The sequence below is a fragment of the Nanorana parkeri genome, unplaced genomic scaffold (genome assembly GCF_000935625.1).
Source record: "Nanorana parkeri isolate BGI_ZX_2015 unplaced genomic scaffold, ASM93562v1 scaffold24, whole genome shotgun sequence".
Taxonomy (NCBI): domain Eukaryota; kingdom Metazoa; phylum Chordata; class Amphibia; order Anura; family Dicroglossidae; genus Nanorana; species Nanorana parkeri.
In genome coordinates, this window is record NW_017306292.1 from 2,883,415 (window position 1) to 2,901,464 (window position 18,050).

General features: G+C 39.2%; 1 protein-coding gene across 1 annotated transcript in view; it reads right to left on the reverse strand.

Moving 5' to 3' along the window:
* Positions 1 to 611: 611 nt before the first annotated feature.
* The window catches only part of LOC108793691 (gamma-aminobutyric acid receptor subunit alpha-2-like), a 134,553-nt gene continuing 117,114 nt past the window's right edge, over positions 612 to 18,050 (reverse strand). Inside the window, exons 8-9 of the mRNA XM_018564706.1 lie at positions 5,580 to 5,782; positions 612 to 1,164 (exon numbers count right to left, since the gene is read on the reverse strand). Coding sequence (XP_018420208.1) covers positions 871 to 1,164; positions 5,580 to 5,782 — 497 coding nt within the window. The 3' untranslated portion in view covers positions 612 to 870. The remainder of the gene's footprint in view (positions 1,165 to 5,579; positions 5,783 to 18,050) is intronic.

Here is an 18,050-nt window from a genome sequence, read left to right on the forward strand (position 1 = left end):
ATGCATGCTCAGTGCAAGCCTAGAAATGGTTTAAATCTGGAAAAATCTTTCAGCTTACTTTTGTATGAAAAATATTAAAACAAATATAAAAGCGTCATACGTGTTGCAATGCTATGTGATATAATGACCACATACATACACACACACACACACACACACTGCTGTAAAATACTGGCTATTAATATTTGTTTTAAATATCTGCAAAAAAGAGTTAAATTACAAAAAGTAGGGGAATAATTTTAAGTTATGCTGAAATGAAAATTAGTGCAGTTCTGCAGAAAAAAAATTATATTTAAATAATTTTGACATATAAATTTCCCTGATCATTTCCTTAAACTTTCACCATTCAGTGTTTTAAAAACTAAGCTAGTTTTACAAGAATCACTGAATAAAACAAAGATATTAAACGTCCATAGTTCTATCATCGAAACAGAAACAACTCAATTTATTTTAGGGTCTGTGTGATGTTAATGGTAAACCTTACGAAATTAGAAATAATTTTTAGTACACAAGCATGTTGCAATATCATATAAAAGAGTAACGTTCTAATTAACAAAATAGGATCCCTACCCCCACAAAATAAAAAAAAAAGGACTGGGAAACATGTTCTCTGCTAACAGGTAGCCATTTTTCATCAGATGCTGCCAAACCTTAATACAAAGTGTAAATACTTTGCGGTCAAGAGGAAACTTGTAAAAGCCATGACTGCTACAGTGTCTATTCATAAGCTCATTCTAGTTAACAGAGTCCCCTCTCCTTAGTTAAGAGGTGATTACTGTACATGTCAATTCACAAGTTATTAGTCATACATACTAGAACAATCTGAGTTTGAGAATGCCAGTACATCGTTTGGAATACAAAGCGTCTAGTCTATTTTGATAGGACAAGCCCTTCAATGGCAAGTTCCCTATTTAGATAGGTAGCCCAGTATACCAAGTTAAAGGTACCAAATAAAAGCGGAAAGACTATCCTAGACATTCTGTCGATTTTACTAACGCTGTTGAATGTTTTCTTTGCCTCTTGAGGTTTTGCCTTGCTGGGATCTGCTGTGGCACTTTTTGATATTGTTGGGAGAGCAGAATCCTTAGTGATGTTTGGAGCATAGTTTGCTACAGCGACTGCATATGCATTGTTTTTCTTAATGACAGACGCTTTCTCTTTTTTCTGAAAAAAATAAAATAAAATTCAAAAAGCATTGTTAGGTGTCAATATTCGAAATAAGAATATGTTTTACAGTTATGTGAAATGGTATATTGAATTGCTATGGTGTTGACTGACTTTGCCACTTTAGTCACAACTTTCCTTTGAAGTGGTGTTTGGATAACATTTTAAAATGACAGCAGGGAACACCGTCATGGCCATAAATATTGGCACCCCTGCATTTCTGTCAGATAATGCATCACTTTGCGCAGAAAATTGTTGCAATTACAAATGTTTAGGAATTCTCATGTTTTATTTATTTTGTTTGTATTGGTATGACACAAAAAAGTGGAGAAAAAAAAGCCAAATCTGACACATTCCACGCAAAACTCCAAAAATGGACTGGACAAAATTATTGGGACCTTCTCCGAATTGCAAGAAATAATTACATTCCAAGTTTTTGTGGAAAAGTATGTACAATGTCAAGGTTACAAGTCTATCTCCAGCGATCTTAATGTTCCTGTGTCCACTGCGCAACATTGTCCATAAGTTTACAGCCCATGGCACTGTAGCTAATCTCCCTGGACGTAGACGGAAGAGAACAATTGATCAAAGATTGCAACGAAGGATTGTTCGAATGGTGGATAAAGACCCTCAATCAACTTCCAGACAAATTCAAGCTGGCATTTAGGCACAGGGTACAACTGTGTCAGCTCGCACTATACATCACCATCTGAATGAAAAGGGACGCTATGGTAGGAGACCGTGGAGGACCCCACTGCTGACACAAAAAAAAAGCCAGACTGGAATTTGCCAAAACTTACTGGAGGAAGCCTAAATCCCTTTGGGAGAATGTGCTGTGGACAGACAAAACAAAATGGCTTTTTGGTGCAGCCCATCATTCTACTGTTTTCTGAAAAAGAAATGAGTCCAGATCTGAATCCCATACAGCACCTGTGGAGAGATCTAAAAAACAGCATTTGGGAAAAGGAACCCTTCCAATCTGAGAGACCTGGAGCAGTTGGTGAAAGAGAAGTGGTCCAAAATTCCTGTAAAGAGGTGTAAGAAACTCATTGATGGTTACAGGAATCGGTTGATTTCATTTTTTCCCCAAGAGCTGTGCCAGCAAATATTAATTAAGGGTGCCATTAATTTTGTCCAGTCCATTTTTGGAGTTTTGTGTGGAATGTCTCAGATTTGGCTTTTTTTTCTCCACTTTTTTATGTCATACCGATACAAACAAAATAAATAAACATGAGAATGCCTCAACATTTGTAATTGCAACAATTTTCTACGCAAAGTGGTGCATTATCTGACAGAAATGCAGGGGTGCCAATATTTTTGCCCATGACTGTAGGTCTTCACTGACCACATCCTGCCAGCCCCCATGAAGAAAAAAGTGAAAAAAAAAGTGAAAAACAAATAAAATTAATATACAGTTTATCTATCTATCTATCTATCTATCTATCTATCTATCTATCTATCTATCTATCTATCTATCTATCTATCTATCTATCGTCTATATATTACAATCCATACACATATTCCCACCTAAAAAGGATTCTGTAGGTTACAACAAGGAGGAGGAGAGATGATCTTGATTGCATTTGTGTTCACTGCGCAAGCATTGAATGCTCACATGAGTGAACGCAATGTCTTTTGAATTTTTAGTGATTGCAAACCTGAGAAAAAGTCACCATCGTGCTAACTTGTGGCCCCAACAACCTAACTTAATCTTATCTTAATGTTACAATTAGGATACAATGTTACAATTTACACAAACTGCTTTCTTTTCTCCTGCGTGCGTCACAATGTAGCGTTGAATAAAGCTCCCCTAAAATTAAACATGTATGTCCACTCTGAACGTTACCATTTTGCTATGTTATTTAAAGGTCATACCAATGTGATATCATTTTACCCACTTCAGGACAAGCATGTTACACCCCTTTCCTGTCCAGGCTAATATTAGTTTTCAGTGCTGTGATAGTTGTTTTTTTTTGTTTTTTTTACTATATAAAAGAAAAAAAGACTGCATGTTTTGGAAAAAACTTCCCCCCTTACTTTTTATTATAAAACATAGGAAACAAAAATGCCAGGACAATACAAACATCCCCCCCTTCTTAAGAGTAGACACCCCAAGGTGATTTACTGTTTTGGCACTTTTTGGGGGAATTGAAAAAAACATACCAGTATTGAGGAGCTTATAATTTTATGTGCCCTTAGCCTTTAAAAGTCACCCACTGAAGCCAAGTGCAAGTCTTCCATTACTCCACTAAAATTGCATTTTGTGCAATGGCTAGATGCCATTTACATTCTTTTTACAAGGAATTGCTTTTAACCTTAACTTCATCTCAGCAAGAGGGTCGCTATGAGCACAGTGGCATAGTAACTGTACACCCTTAATTATCTTACAACATAAATATAAAATAAAATTGTATGAAATAAAACATAGGACAATCTCTTTCAAGCTACCACTTTTCACTCCTAACTGCATGACAATTTTAATAACAATGCTTTCACACTAAGAACAATATATACAAATGCATTCCAGTAATAATAATGCATCATGATGGAACATGGGGGAAGCAAGACTCTGCTCTTAATGTTCATCTGGTGGTGGCAGATGAAATCTCAATGGCCTAACTGTCCTTTCAAAGTAAGTGTGATGAAATGTGAGCTCAGAAGAATAAAAGGCCTAGGGGCTGAATGCACCACTGACACGCTGAAATATTTTGACTAATATTCAGGCTGTATGCTGTGTACTAATACTATATATTCATTATTTACAAGAAAGGGCAGCCATCGCACATTAAAAAAAATACTTTATTAAAAAATAAAACAAATACACACACTTTGCAAACATACACTAAGCACTGCCTAATTTTCAGACTTTTGCACTTCCTAGGGGTATCATAGCGGGTTATTCACAAAGCTGCCGAAGGCAGCCGAGTGAATAACCATCCCAACGTGAAGTGAGCCGAACGCTGTTCGGCTATTCACTTCAGGCTTGTACGGCTGATTTCAGCCGTACATTGGCTGAAATCAGCCATACATCGGCTAGCTTTGCTCAGCATGTTCGGATGAGCCGAGGTGCAGAAGGAGTTCGACCAAGCCGATCAAACATCTGGATTGGCTGAGCCGAACCTCCGGCAGGCTACTCGCTGCTGTTCGGCCTATTCTCATAGGGGCCAAGCGGTTGTGAGTGAATGGCCAAATGTCGCAGAGTGGCATTCGGCTCGGCTATTCTGCTTGGTACCTCCGTGGTACCAAGCAGAATAGTAAAACAGTGAAAAAAAGTAGAAAAAAAACTTTACAAATGTTAATAAATTATAGATTAAAAAAAATAAAGATTTAAAAAAAAGAAGAAAAATAAATAAATTGAAAAAAGAAACAAATAGACAGAGCCAGCAGTGACAGCTAGCCCCGCCCAACTGTTTCCTATTGGCCCGGACCTGCTAAAATCTTCTAGCAGGTCCCGGCCAATGAATAACAACTAGGTGGAGGTGGCCGTGACATCACGGCCAGCTCCACCAAGTTGTCATTGTTTAATGACAGTTCAGCGTCCCCAGGTAACCTGGGGACACTGATCTGTCATTGCAACTGAGTGGAGCCAGCTGTGACATCATGGCTGGCCCTACCTAGCTGTCAGTTGCGAGGCTTTCGCCCGGCCAATGGCCGCCCTTTTGCCCCGCTTTGGGTTTCACTTCGGCTCGGCTGAGTTGCTCTGCCAGCTTCGGGAGCTGTAAGGGCTATAGTGAATAGCCCATACAGCAGCCCTTCGGTTCTACTGAACCGAAGGGCTCCGGCGACCGAAGCTAGCCAAAGGATCAGCTATGGCTGATCCTTTGGCTAGCTTTGTGACTAACCCTCATAATGTCGCCATGCTTGCTAAGGTTGTCAGTGGCCCCAGCTATCAGTTGGAAGTGTCCATGCAAGAGGCATCTTCTATGGGGCATCTCTGCATCATGGTTTGGTGTCAGATTGAGAGAGTTAGATGTTTTGTTATCTTTTAGTTAGAGTCAGACCTTAACCACCTCCAGGCCGGCCGTAGTAAAAAAACGGCCGGCCCGAGCTCTCTAATGAAGTGGTTAAAGTCTATTTATACCCAATTTTTTTATACTGTCTCTTAGTCAATGTAACAGGGACCCCCACTACGAGATGTCCTCCACATCATTTTTTCAGTGGCAAGAATAACATTTGGGATTTCCCATCACTGTCCTTTACCTGGACAATACATCCTCCTCTACCCTTCTTTAGTGTTCAAAAAGTACATAGATTAACTTGAATATAGAATAATCTAAAAGGGTTATCTACATCATAAGCAAGATCATACTTTTCATTCACTTTTTGGCAGGGTGATCTATCATTATATAAAGTGTCACACATAGGTAATTACATATCTAGATCCCCCTACTGGTAATTAAAGCTACAGGCCTTACCTTGTCATTGACCACACTTTTTCCATCCCACGCCCATCCTCGTTTAGTGAAATAGTTAACAGTGGCAAACTCTATCAAGGCTGAGAAGACAAATGCATAGCAAACAGCAATGAACCAATCCATAGCTGTTGCATAGGCAACTTTTGGCAGGGAGTTTCTTGCGCTGATGCTAAGAGTTGTCATAGTCAGTACAGTAGTAACACCTAGGTAAAAAAAAAATACGTTGTTAAGGTTGTAAATATTCTTTTTAAATTGTATAACATAAATACAAATGTTTTCCAAAACAGGAAATCTAACTTCAGAATACCTTTAAAAATCAAAAAGGAAAGCATTACTTTGGTATTGGCCCACACCTATAAAGACAATTTTGAAAGATGGTCATTTTTCGCTGCCCAAAAACCAGTATGGGTCAGCCACAGAGGAAGATTGCTATAACAGTAGGCTTCCCAGACAGGCATCTATCAATACACTTTCTTCCATACAATAACACAACCTTTCTTTCTCAACAAAAGCTCTAAAAACACTCCTAATCTGAATATTTAAAAAGCAGAGATGACTGTGCAGGATTACAAATCAAAAGTAGGTTCAAGTGTAAATGGGATCCCTCTCTGGTATGTCTGCATAATGCTCTGTTTGGCTTTAGGTCACAAATAAGTGGAGAATGCATTTAACCCTTTCGCTGCCAAGCCCTCCGGAACAATTTTCAAATCAGCTGGCCAAGCCATTTTTGAATTTTCTGCAATTTTTTCCTATTGATTTTATTTTCAACTGCTGCATTGCTAGCGTTTGTAAAAGACCCCCCAAACCATATATTTTCTGAAAGCGTAGGCCCGGTAGAATAAAAAGATGGTGATACTAAATTTGTAGGCCCTGCGATAATTGCGCAAGTGTTTCTCAAATTAATATTAAACCGATAAAAATACACAATTCAATTGTTAAAACACACCAAAATCAGTATCCGTGCACAAAAAAAAATATTTTTTGAACATATTATTCCAGTGGAAAATCAGAAAATATTATACTTTTGTTGTCCCTATAGTCAGGCTGTAACTTCTACATGTGGCTTTCTGTGGAGAACATGTCTCAATACTAAGGTACAGTATAGTACTCTGAATCTGAAAATAACAATATGAAGTTTCCTCAATGAGCTAATGATCCCTGAATGATCTCAAGATAGAAGTTAATGAGAAGTGACATGCACCATTTTACGGAAGATCTTTCTGTCAATACTGTAGGCAAGAAAAGCTCTTCTATGACCCTACACAAGGGCAAATTAATTCTAAAACATGATTCACTTCTATTTTCAGTGCTTTATAACTAAAAGGCAGCAGCAAATTAAATAGCTTGGTAAATACCTGCTTCGAACTATGTATGCAGCAATATATCGGGGTCTGTCCAGTGGAGTGTGAAAACACTGGATAATTGGATTTGTACACCACTGTATATTTAAATAAAGTCAGAACAAAAGGCACTGGTATCTGTATATTGCTTTTTAAATAGGACATGGGACCCTATAAAAATGTGTAACCTCAAACCAGTCAAGATACAAAATTACATATAAGTTTTAGTTATATATTTACAAAAAAAAAATAAATAAATAGAATTCACATATTGTACTTCTTTTCATTCTGACAATCAACTGTCAAAACAAATTCCTTCTGTAGCATAACCAAACTTGACCCAAAGGTTAATCGTAACCTAATATGAGTTTCTGCACTCAAATGATAACTCATGAAACATCTGCTGTAAATAGTTTTCCTTCTTGCAGTGCTAGCAAGTTGTTGTTTTTTTTTACATTCCTGGATATGTATAATCCAACATGGAAGGGGCTAGTAAATGTTGTAAAGTGCTTTTTCATGAAAACCTTTAACAATTCATATATTTGTAACTCGGATTTATAACTTTTTAGTGATGTCCAGAAGTAAAAAAAAAAACTGCTTCTATCTTTTACCAGACTCTATGGAGGCCATTTACTAAAGGGAAAAGCCAGTTCGCTTAGCTAAGCAAATGGCTGGGTTTACTCTGAATACCCAATTATGTGCAAGCAAAATACAAAAAAGGAAACAGCCTCTATTCCCTTCGTTAGGCAACCTCCATCTATTATACTACAGCCACTACACAGGAAAACATCACTGTATAAAGGAGCCATGTGGAACCTACGCAACAAGGTGAGGTAGTGGCATAGTGAGCACTGCTGTAGGCAGCTGATAGACAGTAACATTGCTATTTATAACAGTTCCTGTGCATTATAAAATTAAAGATGTAATAACCAACGCAACACAAAAGATGGTTCCTCAGCTTTTACCACTATGTTATAACTGTCAAAAGGAATCAAACTCTTCACAATACTTTTTTTGTATTAAAAATGTGTGAAATTATTTTTCATGAACAAGTAAGTCTGAAAATAGTACAGGGGAGTAGGAGGACAGCAAGCTGCAGGCTTATTATTCTCTACAGAGACTTCACAATGACAAATCTAGGAATACAAAGCAATAAGCCCTGTTGTTACTGACTCAATTGTTATAAACAACATAAAAAGAAAAGATGAGGGCATATGATAATAACAATAACTGTTATCATAGCCCCCTTAGTGAGTTAGAGTTTTTGAGTTTCTTGGCAACAACTTTCTGCACTGGGCAATTATGTTAATATCCCTATTACTTATTGTCTAGAGTAAGTTAAAAGATTCTTCACAACTGTAAAACAGTTACTGATTTACAGCTGGAAGCTCATATAAATAAAAGTAGTGTGATGTTTGTTTGCATATGTTTCTTTACTCCATTAAGAAACATTTTACTAAGATAGCTCATTTGAAGATGCCGATAGACATTACATATGAGATTAAGGGGTCTATTCACGAAGCAGCCGAAGGATCTAGCAATAGCTTTGGCCGATCCTTCGGCTAGTTTCGGCCCCTGGACCCCTTCGGTTCAGTAGAACCGAAGGGCTGCTGTACGGGCTATTCGCAATAGCCTGTACAGCTCCCGAACTTAGCCAAGCGGCTCAGCTGAGCCGTGCTGAAAGCCGAAGCTGGCCGAACGGCCGGCCGACAGCCTGCTTCTGCCAGCTGGGCGGAGCCAGCCGTGATCTTACCAGCTAACCAGGGACACTGATCTCCAGACAGCAAACTCTCCCGTGCGCTCCGGGAGTCTCCCGGCCACCCAGGAGAGAAACAATGCTTTTTCTTTTTTTTTCTTTATTCTGACACCGAGCCGTGTCAGAATAGAAAAAAATTATAATTTTGCCCATGGGAATGCATTGATAGATTCCTATTGGCTATTTCAATTTACCATAACCAATAGTAAACTAGCATTGCACCCGCCCTCTGCTGCAGTTCTCCATCAGGTCCATTAGCAGAGGGTGAGTGCAATGCTAGTTTACTATTGGCTATTGCAAATTGAAATAGCCAATATGAATCTAGCAATGCATTCCGTGTCAGAATAAAGAAAAAAAGAAAAAGCAGTGTTTCTCTCCTGGGTGGTTGGGAGCGGGAGACTACCAGAGCGCCCGGAGAGTTTTTCTTTTCTTTTACGGCAGCAGAACTGCCGGCCAATAGAAAACTGTTGGGCGGAGCTAGCTGTCTATGCTAGCTCCGCACAATCGTTTTCTATTTATTTTTTTGTACTTTTTAAACTATATTTCTGTTCTGCTCGGTCCCTTTTAGGGACCGAGCAGAACAGCTGCGGCGAATGCCGCTCAGCGGCTGTTCTATAAGAATAGACCGAACAGCAGCGAGTAGCCTGCCGGAGGTTCGGTTTAGCCGATCCAGATGTTGGATCGGCTGAGTCGAACTCCTCCTGCACTTCGGGTCGGCCGAACATGCTGAGCATGTTCAGCCGACCCGAAGCCACCCGATGTACGGCTGAAATCAGCCGTACCAGCCTGAAGTGAATAGCCGAACAGCGTTCAGCTCACTTCTCTTTAGGTCGGTCATTCACTCGGCTGCCTACGGCAGCTTAGTGAATATACCCCTAAGTGTCAGCTAGCATCCACGAGGCACCCCTAAAGCTTTCATATTTTCATACATACATTTTGTAGAAAAAAACACCTCCTTTGTTTTTACCTCCTTTGTTCTCATGCTTCTGCCACTCCCTTTTAACTTAGCAATGCTCCATAGACCTAACAAACAATGAACCCCCAAAGCAGGGACTGGCAGTTGCAGATGTTTGAGAGTAGTCAAATAATGATGATAGTTTGTGTGACAACTTTCTACTGTTAAGTTTTAGAGCTTTAAAGTTATGCTACAGTATGCAATACATAAAAAAAAACAGACAGGGCGCCTACCCTAGTGTAAAATCGCTTTATTGTAAAAAACAGTAAAAAGTATTCATCAATTATACTAACAAACGAGGAGTGTTCAAAGTGCCTAGTACGGCTGTATCGCAAAATACTGCCACGAGGGATTAAACGTTCTAACGGGACATAGAAAGACACAGGCCAATATGTCTCTCTGTCCCAGTTGCTAGATCCTGACACATTTCCGGGGCCACATCCCCTTCCTCAGAGCATGTTCATCTGCCGCTGTCTGTTACCATATATCAGACCAATCAGAACACAGCATTCTAGGTGGCCGGGAAACTTGAAGAGCCAATCAGGAACACAATGACATGTTCCCATCCGATTAAGACGCACCATCTCTCCCGTCATGAACAATTATGGGAGGGGGAAGAGACAACGGGAAGGAAAGGCCTTCCTCCTCGAGCTCCACCCCCTATGATAGCAAGTGGCATTGACTGGCTAGCTTAACCACAGCAGCTTTAGCTGTCAGTACGAGCATGAATCGGGAATGAAGGTCGTCTAGGACTCCTGGCAAACAGCAAGGTTTCTTAAAGCATGGACCGCTTAGAAAGGCAGACTACCACACAATTAAAATATATTATAAACCCAACGCTAAATGTTGATTTTGACAGATTGAACCACAAGAATGTCATAATGAATAGAATGAAATGAAATAAATATAACAAAAAATGGACAAACAATGGATGGCTGCAGGTGTACAAATGTCAACTGCACATATGTGCAACAATCGAGTTCATATGATGTACAGACACCCCCGACATGTCAAAAATGCAAAACTATGTTAGGTGTTCCGCACATATATGTATACAAGCTGGAGAACAGTGTATCTACTAAGAACTCCAAATATGAAGCTAACAATATATTGCTTTCATAGCTCTTATCATTATATATACATATAGTAGTTATATGCATCCAAAAAAATTGGAACTTGTTGACTACAAGACCAAAACATATTATGTAAAAAATAATTAAAAAACATAATTTGTATATTTAGTATAAATCTTACTGTTATGGAACAGCATGCCCTACATGACAGAAGCTAGTTATATGCCTTCATTAAGACCCGCTTGAACTAGACTATTCAGAGAATAGTCAGAATTTTTGTTAAGTATATTTCTTTTATGTTCCCTGAAGCGAATTCTTAGGGTTCTAGATGTACGGCCTATGTATACTGTAATTTTCCACACTGACATATAATACCATAGATCACATATTGTGAACCACAATTTAGAAATTGTTTGATAGAAAAACTGGTGCCATTAAAACCTCATACTGCCTTCTTCCTATGCCACATAAAAGGGCAAGCACCAGTTTGGTGAACTACATCTATAGTTGCCTTTCTGTCCAAATAACCCTTTCCGTCTCTTTGGCAGACTTTACTCTACTGGGCGCTATCATGCTCTGTAAATCTTTTGGTTTTTGTAGATGATTTTTGAGGTATTTGGAAGGGATACCGATAGGATTGGATTTTAGAGCTCCCAAAAGCACCTTTGTTATATTGTGTACAAAAGCTAAGGCCCCAACTCTCTTAAGATTTCCTACGAGTGGCACCTTTTTATATGTGGGGAGTAAATGTTTCTGAAAAGTGTCCTCAATGTGATTGCTTTCATAGCTCTTATCTAAAAACGTCTTTCTCAGTACCTAACCTTGACTCAAATAGTCTGTATCCAAAGTGCAGTTCCTCCTAAGCCGGCCAAATTGTCCTTCAGGAACGTTGTGAATCCACCTAAGACGGTGGCAGCTCCTCGCATATAAATAGTAGTTGCCAAGTGAAGGTTTAAAATGTGTCTACGATATGATTCTACCTTTTGAGTTCACACCCAGTTCTAAATCATGGAACACTAGGGAGGACTCATCTACCACGTGCGTGAATTTTATATTTAACGTAATGAGTTACATATATTGTTAGCTTCATATAGAGATGGGCTCAACGTTCGAGTCGAAGAACTGTTCAACGCGAACATTGCTCGTTCTTGTGTTCGGCGAACACAAGAACTATCAGGCGTTCAGCAGGTCTTTCGCCCGACGAGCACCCCACAATGCACTGTGCACCGCACAGTGCATTGTCAGAGCCCTGATTGGCTAAAGCAATGCTCCTGACCACAGGTAAGACTTTGCCCAATAACAGCACAGTGCACTGTGAGAGCCATGATTGGGCAAAGCAATGATGACTTTGCCCAATCATGGCTCATAGCTAAGTCCCAGCCCCACACTATATAAGGCTGCTTACACTGCAGCCTTATGTAGTGTGTTGCTGGAGTTAAATATAGTGTGTTGCTGTCAGTGTAGTGTAGTGTATTTCAGTGTAGTGTAATGCAGTGTAGTGTAAGCTAACTGGTGTCAGAGTAGTGAAGTGTCAGTGCATTATACAGCATTTTAGTGCTATATACAGTACTCTGTATAAAATAATAAAATTTTATAATAAGCCCTGCATCATGCCTGAAAGGCCAACAAGGAGACAGGTGTGTGACAGGTGCATATAATTTGATTTTTTTAAAGCAGGGCCCATTCCTGTGCCCATCAAGAGTAACTGGTTGGGGTTCATCTAAGTTCTTGTAAGAACTTTTCCCTGTTCTAAAGTTCTTTCCAGAACCAAACTTCTGTGTTCAGCCCATCACTAGCTTCATATTTGGAGTTCTTAGTAGACACACTGTTCTCCAACTTGTATACATATACAGTTATGGCTAAAAATATTGGCACCCCTGCATTTCTGTCAGATAATGCACCACTTTGCACAGAAAATCATTGCAATTACAAATGTTTAGGCATTCTCATATTTATTTCTTTTGTTTGTATTGGTATAACACAAAAAAAGTGGAGAAAAAAAGCCAAACATGACACATTCCACGCAAAACTCCAAAAATTGACTGGACAAAATTATTGGGACCTTCTCCTTCTACTTCTCTTGACTGTGCATGGCATTATGAACTGAAGACTTCCAAGCAAAACATTCTGGGGTGCAATGTGGACCCAGTGTCAGAAAGTTGGGTTTCCGTCAGAGGTCATGGGTTTAACAGCAGGACAATGACCCAAAGCACGCATCAAAAAGCACCCAGAAATGGTTTGAAAGCACTGGAGAGTACTAGACTGGCCAGTAATGAGTCCAAATCTGAATCCCATAGAGCAGTTGTGGAGAGATCTCAAAACAGCAGTTGGGAAAAGGAACCCTTCCAATCTGAGAGACCTGGAGCAGTTGGTGAAAGAAGATTGTTCCAATATTCCTGTAGAGAGGTGTAAGAAACTCATTGATGGTTACAGGAAGCGAGTGATTTCAATAATTTTTTTCTGACCGTGCAAAAACAAAAACCTGTAAACTTTTAGCTGCTTGTTGGTTGATTGAACCAGGTCTGTGGCAAAGAGTCAGGGCTAGTAGAGAAGTTACCAATAAATAAATGAAATAATTCTATCAGATAATCTTTCCTTTTTAAAATGGGAACTTCACTCAGCTCCATAACATGCAGACAGAATGCACATGACATGACTGTAGGATGAATGAACTTTGTAATTTATACGTATTTCTGCACAATTACAGCTAAACTGATTTGCTGCTTTGGAAGGCTAATCCAACTTTTCTTCAGGCTAAGGTGAGTGCAGCCAGGGGCAAGCAAGGTTTAGGTCATCTGCAGAAGCTTATGGATGCCTACCCTATTGTAATTCAGCCTTATGTATTCTTTACCCATTAAATTCACGTTACATTCATTCACATATCTATCTAAGCATTATGAGCTGAAAAGTGATTGAGCTTACTAAACTGCAATTTAAATGCACGACCTTGCACTTTCGATACACTGCTCATCAGAGTATATTAATGACCTAATAATATTTGTTTTGTCAGTATTTTAGACAGAATACATGCTTTGCACTGATTGCAATCAGCTGAATACTGCTCTCAGTGTAAACTCTACAAGACAGGAACTTATATTTTCAGCCAATCAAGACTGCTCAGCAAAATCCAATTGCTGCATCAGTAGACATGCCACTATGTGGCAGATAGATATTATATTATTTAGGCTATGTCCTTATTTAATACATTATTCAGTGATTAGAATTAAACCGATGCGGTGTTGTGTCAAAAATAATTCCTTCTACTTGAGTTAAAGAGGCTAAAGACTCTTTCACATAAATACACACATGGAAGCTCTATTATAAGAAAAACAGGTTGGGAGTCACAGTAATCCTAAATTTAATAACTGAACTAGTGCTATATGAAGTGCAAGATTTACACATTTTTAAAAAAGCTTTCTTTATTCTTAGGTGAATGGAGATCTAACTGAGCAAAGGAATGGGATCATCAATCATTGTGGTAAATGGAGCCCCTGTATATGATACTTGGGCAGTATTAGAAGATGAATGTAGAATCATGAGCACACTGAGGACAGTAAATGAAACCTGCTACTATGATTGGCTCTCTGCCAATCATAGTAGTGACTCCTATTTTTGCATGGTTCCCCCAATTGCAAAAGGGATCTCAAGAAAGAAGAAGTGGGCCGTTTCACTGCGTCCTGTACCCCATGGTGAGGAGTTGCCTATTCCAGATCCACCAGAATCCTACTCTCTAGACTCAGATGATGATCAAGACGATGAGCAGGATGCAGCTGATCCGGGGGCCGTCAATGTCAGCGGACCCAAACTATAGCCCACCGTATGCTCCTCCTGAACCACATCTATTTTCACAGAGTGAACTAAATGACCTGATCAGGGATTTGGAATTGCCTAAGAGTAAGGCAGAACTACTGGGCTCCAGATTACAACAGTGGAACCCCTTGCAGAATGCTGTCAGGGTCTCCATTTTCCATGATCACCAAAAAGATCTGGTTCAGTATTTCTTAGTGGTAGGTGATTTGGTTTATTGCAATGATTTGTGTGGCACCATTTTCATTGCTGGAGCCAATTAATACTAATTCATTTATTAGTAACCCAATTCTGGTAAAATTTAGCTACTTTCATTTCCGAGGCTTTCTCCTTGTAGACCAGTGTAATTGTAATCTTAGCCAAAGGGTCAAATAAAGCATGTGAGCAGCCTATATCTTTAAATGAATGATAGTGTCTGGTTTTCTATCATTTTCACAGACAGGCTGTTATTGCTGTCTGAGTCCCCATTGGTTAGATTTCCCCTCATTAGCTATTTCCCAGTCACCAAATGTAGAGTTATATTGAGGAAACATTATTATTTACTGTATCCTAGGGCTCATGGCTCTGAAGCCGGTCTCCTCCTACACTGTAGCATTGGAATGTGATGATTTACACGACCTTAAGCCACTGAAGCGGAGGGGGAGAGAGGCTGGAAGGACCGGTCAAAGAACAAGTCGGCTTAAAACACAGGTTGAGTATAACTTTTTGAGGTTACACTGAACAGTTAACCCTCGCAGTGTGGGGGTAGCCCCACTGCAAAAATGAATAAAAGCTGTGCCTGGATTTCTTCTTTGATGCTTTTAAGTATCCAAAGAACATTACCTTTTTAAAATCTTAAATGGTAAACAATTCATTAGGAATAACATCAAGCCTGCCTTTCCAGGGCATATTTTGTAACTGAAGTTTAATCACTTTAGCTATCACAAGTGTACACCTCCTTTGGACAAGAGCAATTTTACATTTCTGCTATGTCCATGTTTGTCATTTGTCATTATGTAAGATAACAAAGAAATACATATATCTTGTTTAGGACAAGGAAGGCTTTCTTTTAGGAATAATGTCTTGCAAAGAAGATTTTACTTAATGCAACCCATACACGAAAAAAGGAACAAAATGAAAAACATGCACTTTTTTATACTTGGATCAGTTATTTATTTAAATATTGTCACTGTAAATAAAAAGTGTAACTTTTATTCTAAAATTCATTCTCTTTAATACTAAAAGCATAGTACAAAGCATTGCGGATAAAAAAACATGTTTTAACTGGGGCTTTTTTAACGCAACACTATAAAAATAAACAAAATGAATAAAAATCATAAAAGTTTAAATATTATTAGGTGTCATTTTGATAGCCAGGAATTGTTGGTAAGTGTGGCAGTGCCGCAGGAGGACAGGGTGTACTACACTCCATGTGTACTTTGGTGAAGGTTTATGGGGTTGCATGGCCAAAATTGGTTACAATTGTATACATTCAAGGCAGATAAAGCACTTCTGCTCAATGTAAGCAGCAAAAAGTACTGTGTGAAAAGTGACAATTACTAGCGTAACAAATCACAGTGCATCTGATCTAGAACAGTTCATTTCTAACTTGAATGAGATAGTAACTACTTTCAATGAAAATGCCAACATTTACAACCAATGTGTCCATCAATAACATAAAAGGACACACAGTTCTAATGAGCTATTTGTCATGTCTGCAAACAAACGTCTGCAGATCTTGGCCAAAATGCTCATTTATCTGCACTGTACAGTTTACAGACAATAAGGAGTCTTATTGTGGCACAAATGGAAGAGGATGATACTGGTTCCTCAAGACTCTGTGCTATGAATCTAAATGCAGTGGAGCTCTCAATATGTAGTACTGAGTAAAAAGAGAGACTTACAAAGCAAAGGCGTTCATATAAAAATGAAGGCAACATAATTCATAAAGTCTGAGAGAACAGGAGAAAATGCCTGGCTCAGATACTGAAGATAATTGTGATCACCAATTCACTAAAACAATAGATCATAGACTGTTAATACTTCTCTAGCAGTGATAGGTGAGGCTCACAGACTACAGAATTAGAACAGTGTGCCAGAAGAAGCACACAGCTATTGAATGAAAAATGTGTGAGAGGAACTCCTTTAATGATGTTAATTAATAGGAATGAAGGAACTTTTTAAAATATATTTAGGACATAATTCACCTCTTTCATCTACTATAAATGGATCAACAAGGCCAGTCAAATGAATATATAGGGGTCTATTCACGAAGCTGCCGAAGGATCTGGCCGTAGCTTCGGCCGATCCTTCGGCTAGCTTCGGCCCCAGGACCCCTTCGGTTCAGTAGAACCGAAGGTGTGCTGTACGGGCTATTCACAATAGCCCGTAAAGCTCCCGATCGTGGCCGAGCAGCTCAGCCAAGCCGAACGCATATGCATCGGCTCGGCTGAGCCGTGCTGAAAGCCGAAGCTGGGCGAGTGGCCGGCCATTGGCCGGCCGACAGCCTGCTTCTGACAGCTGGGCGGAGCCAGCCGTGATCTCACGGCTGGCTCCGGCCACTTTCAGAGAGATCAGCGTCTCTGGTTACATGGTAACCAGGGACAGGGCGGCCGTGAGCAGGAGGCTCCCAGAGCGCCCGGGAGAATTTTTTTTTTACAGCAGCAGAGCCGCCGGACAATAGGAAACTCGAAGCAAGCCGATGTACGGCTGATTTCAACCGATGTACGGCTGAAATTAGCTGTACCAGCCTGAAGTGAATAGCCGAACAGTGTTCGGCTCACTTCACTTCAGATCGGTCATTCACTCGGCTGCCCTCGGCAGCTTAGTGAATAGACCCCATAATGTCTTCAAAGCCTTCAAATGTTCAGGATGAAAATATTTTATAACTCAAAAGTGTGTTTTGCTAAGTGCATTGCGATAAATTAGGAGATGATGACTTAAAAAAATTGGTAGCAGCAATGAGCTGATATTTAAGAAGATTGTTTTCCTTTTGGGGTTCTTTACATGATGGCCTCTATGGGATACTGAGTGTCTAAATGACATGACTAATGACTAATAATTTTCACTTGGGCCCAAGGTCAAAACACATAGGTGTTTAACTGAATGTTCATTAATTTACATTAAAAAAGATAATAGGTAAAATGGTTATAGGTGAAACATGTGAGGATATTTTTTATCAGGAGCTTAAACCTTAGAAAATCTTTACTTTTGTGTAGAAAGAAGGCAGTATTCTTTTTCCCCTTTACTAGTCAATATGTGTGTTTTGGGGTGACTGACTGAAAAGGGCATTTCCAGAATATTTTTGTCATTATAGCCTAACCCATTTGTTGTAAAATGATTTTTATCATTCTTGCTCACTGATATACTAGAAACCAACCATGGAAGTATATGGAAAGTAAATCAGCTTACATAAAGAAATAAAAACAGTATTTTGTTAAACTTTATTACATTTCAAATATGCTTCTTGGTATATATATTGTATATGTGGTATATATAATTAAGCTTACTACATATTTGGGTGAAACAGATAGGAATATGAATACATGAAATACATGAATA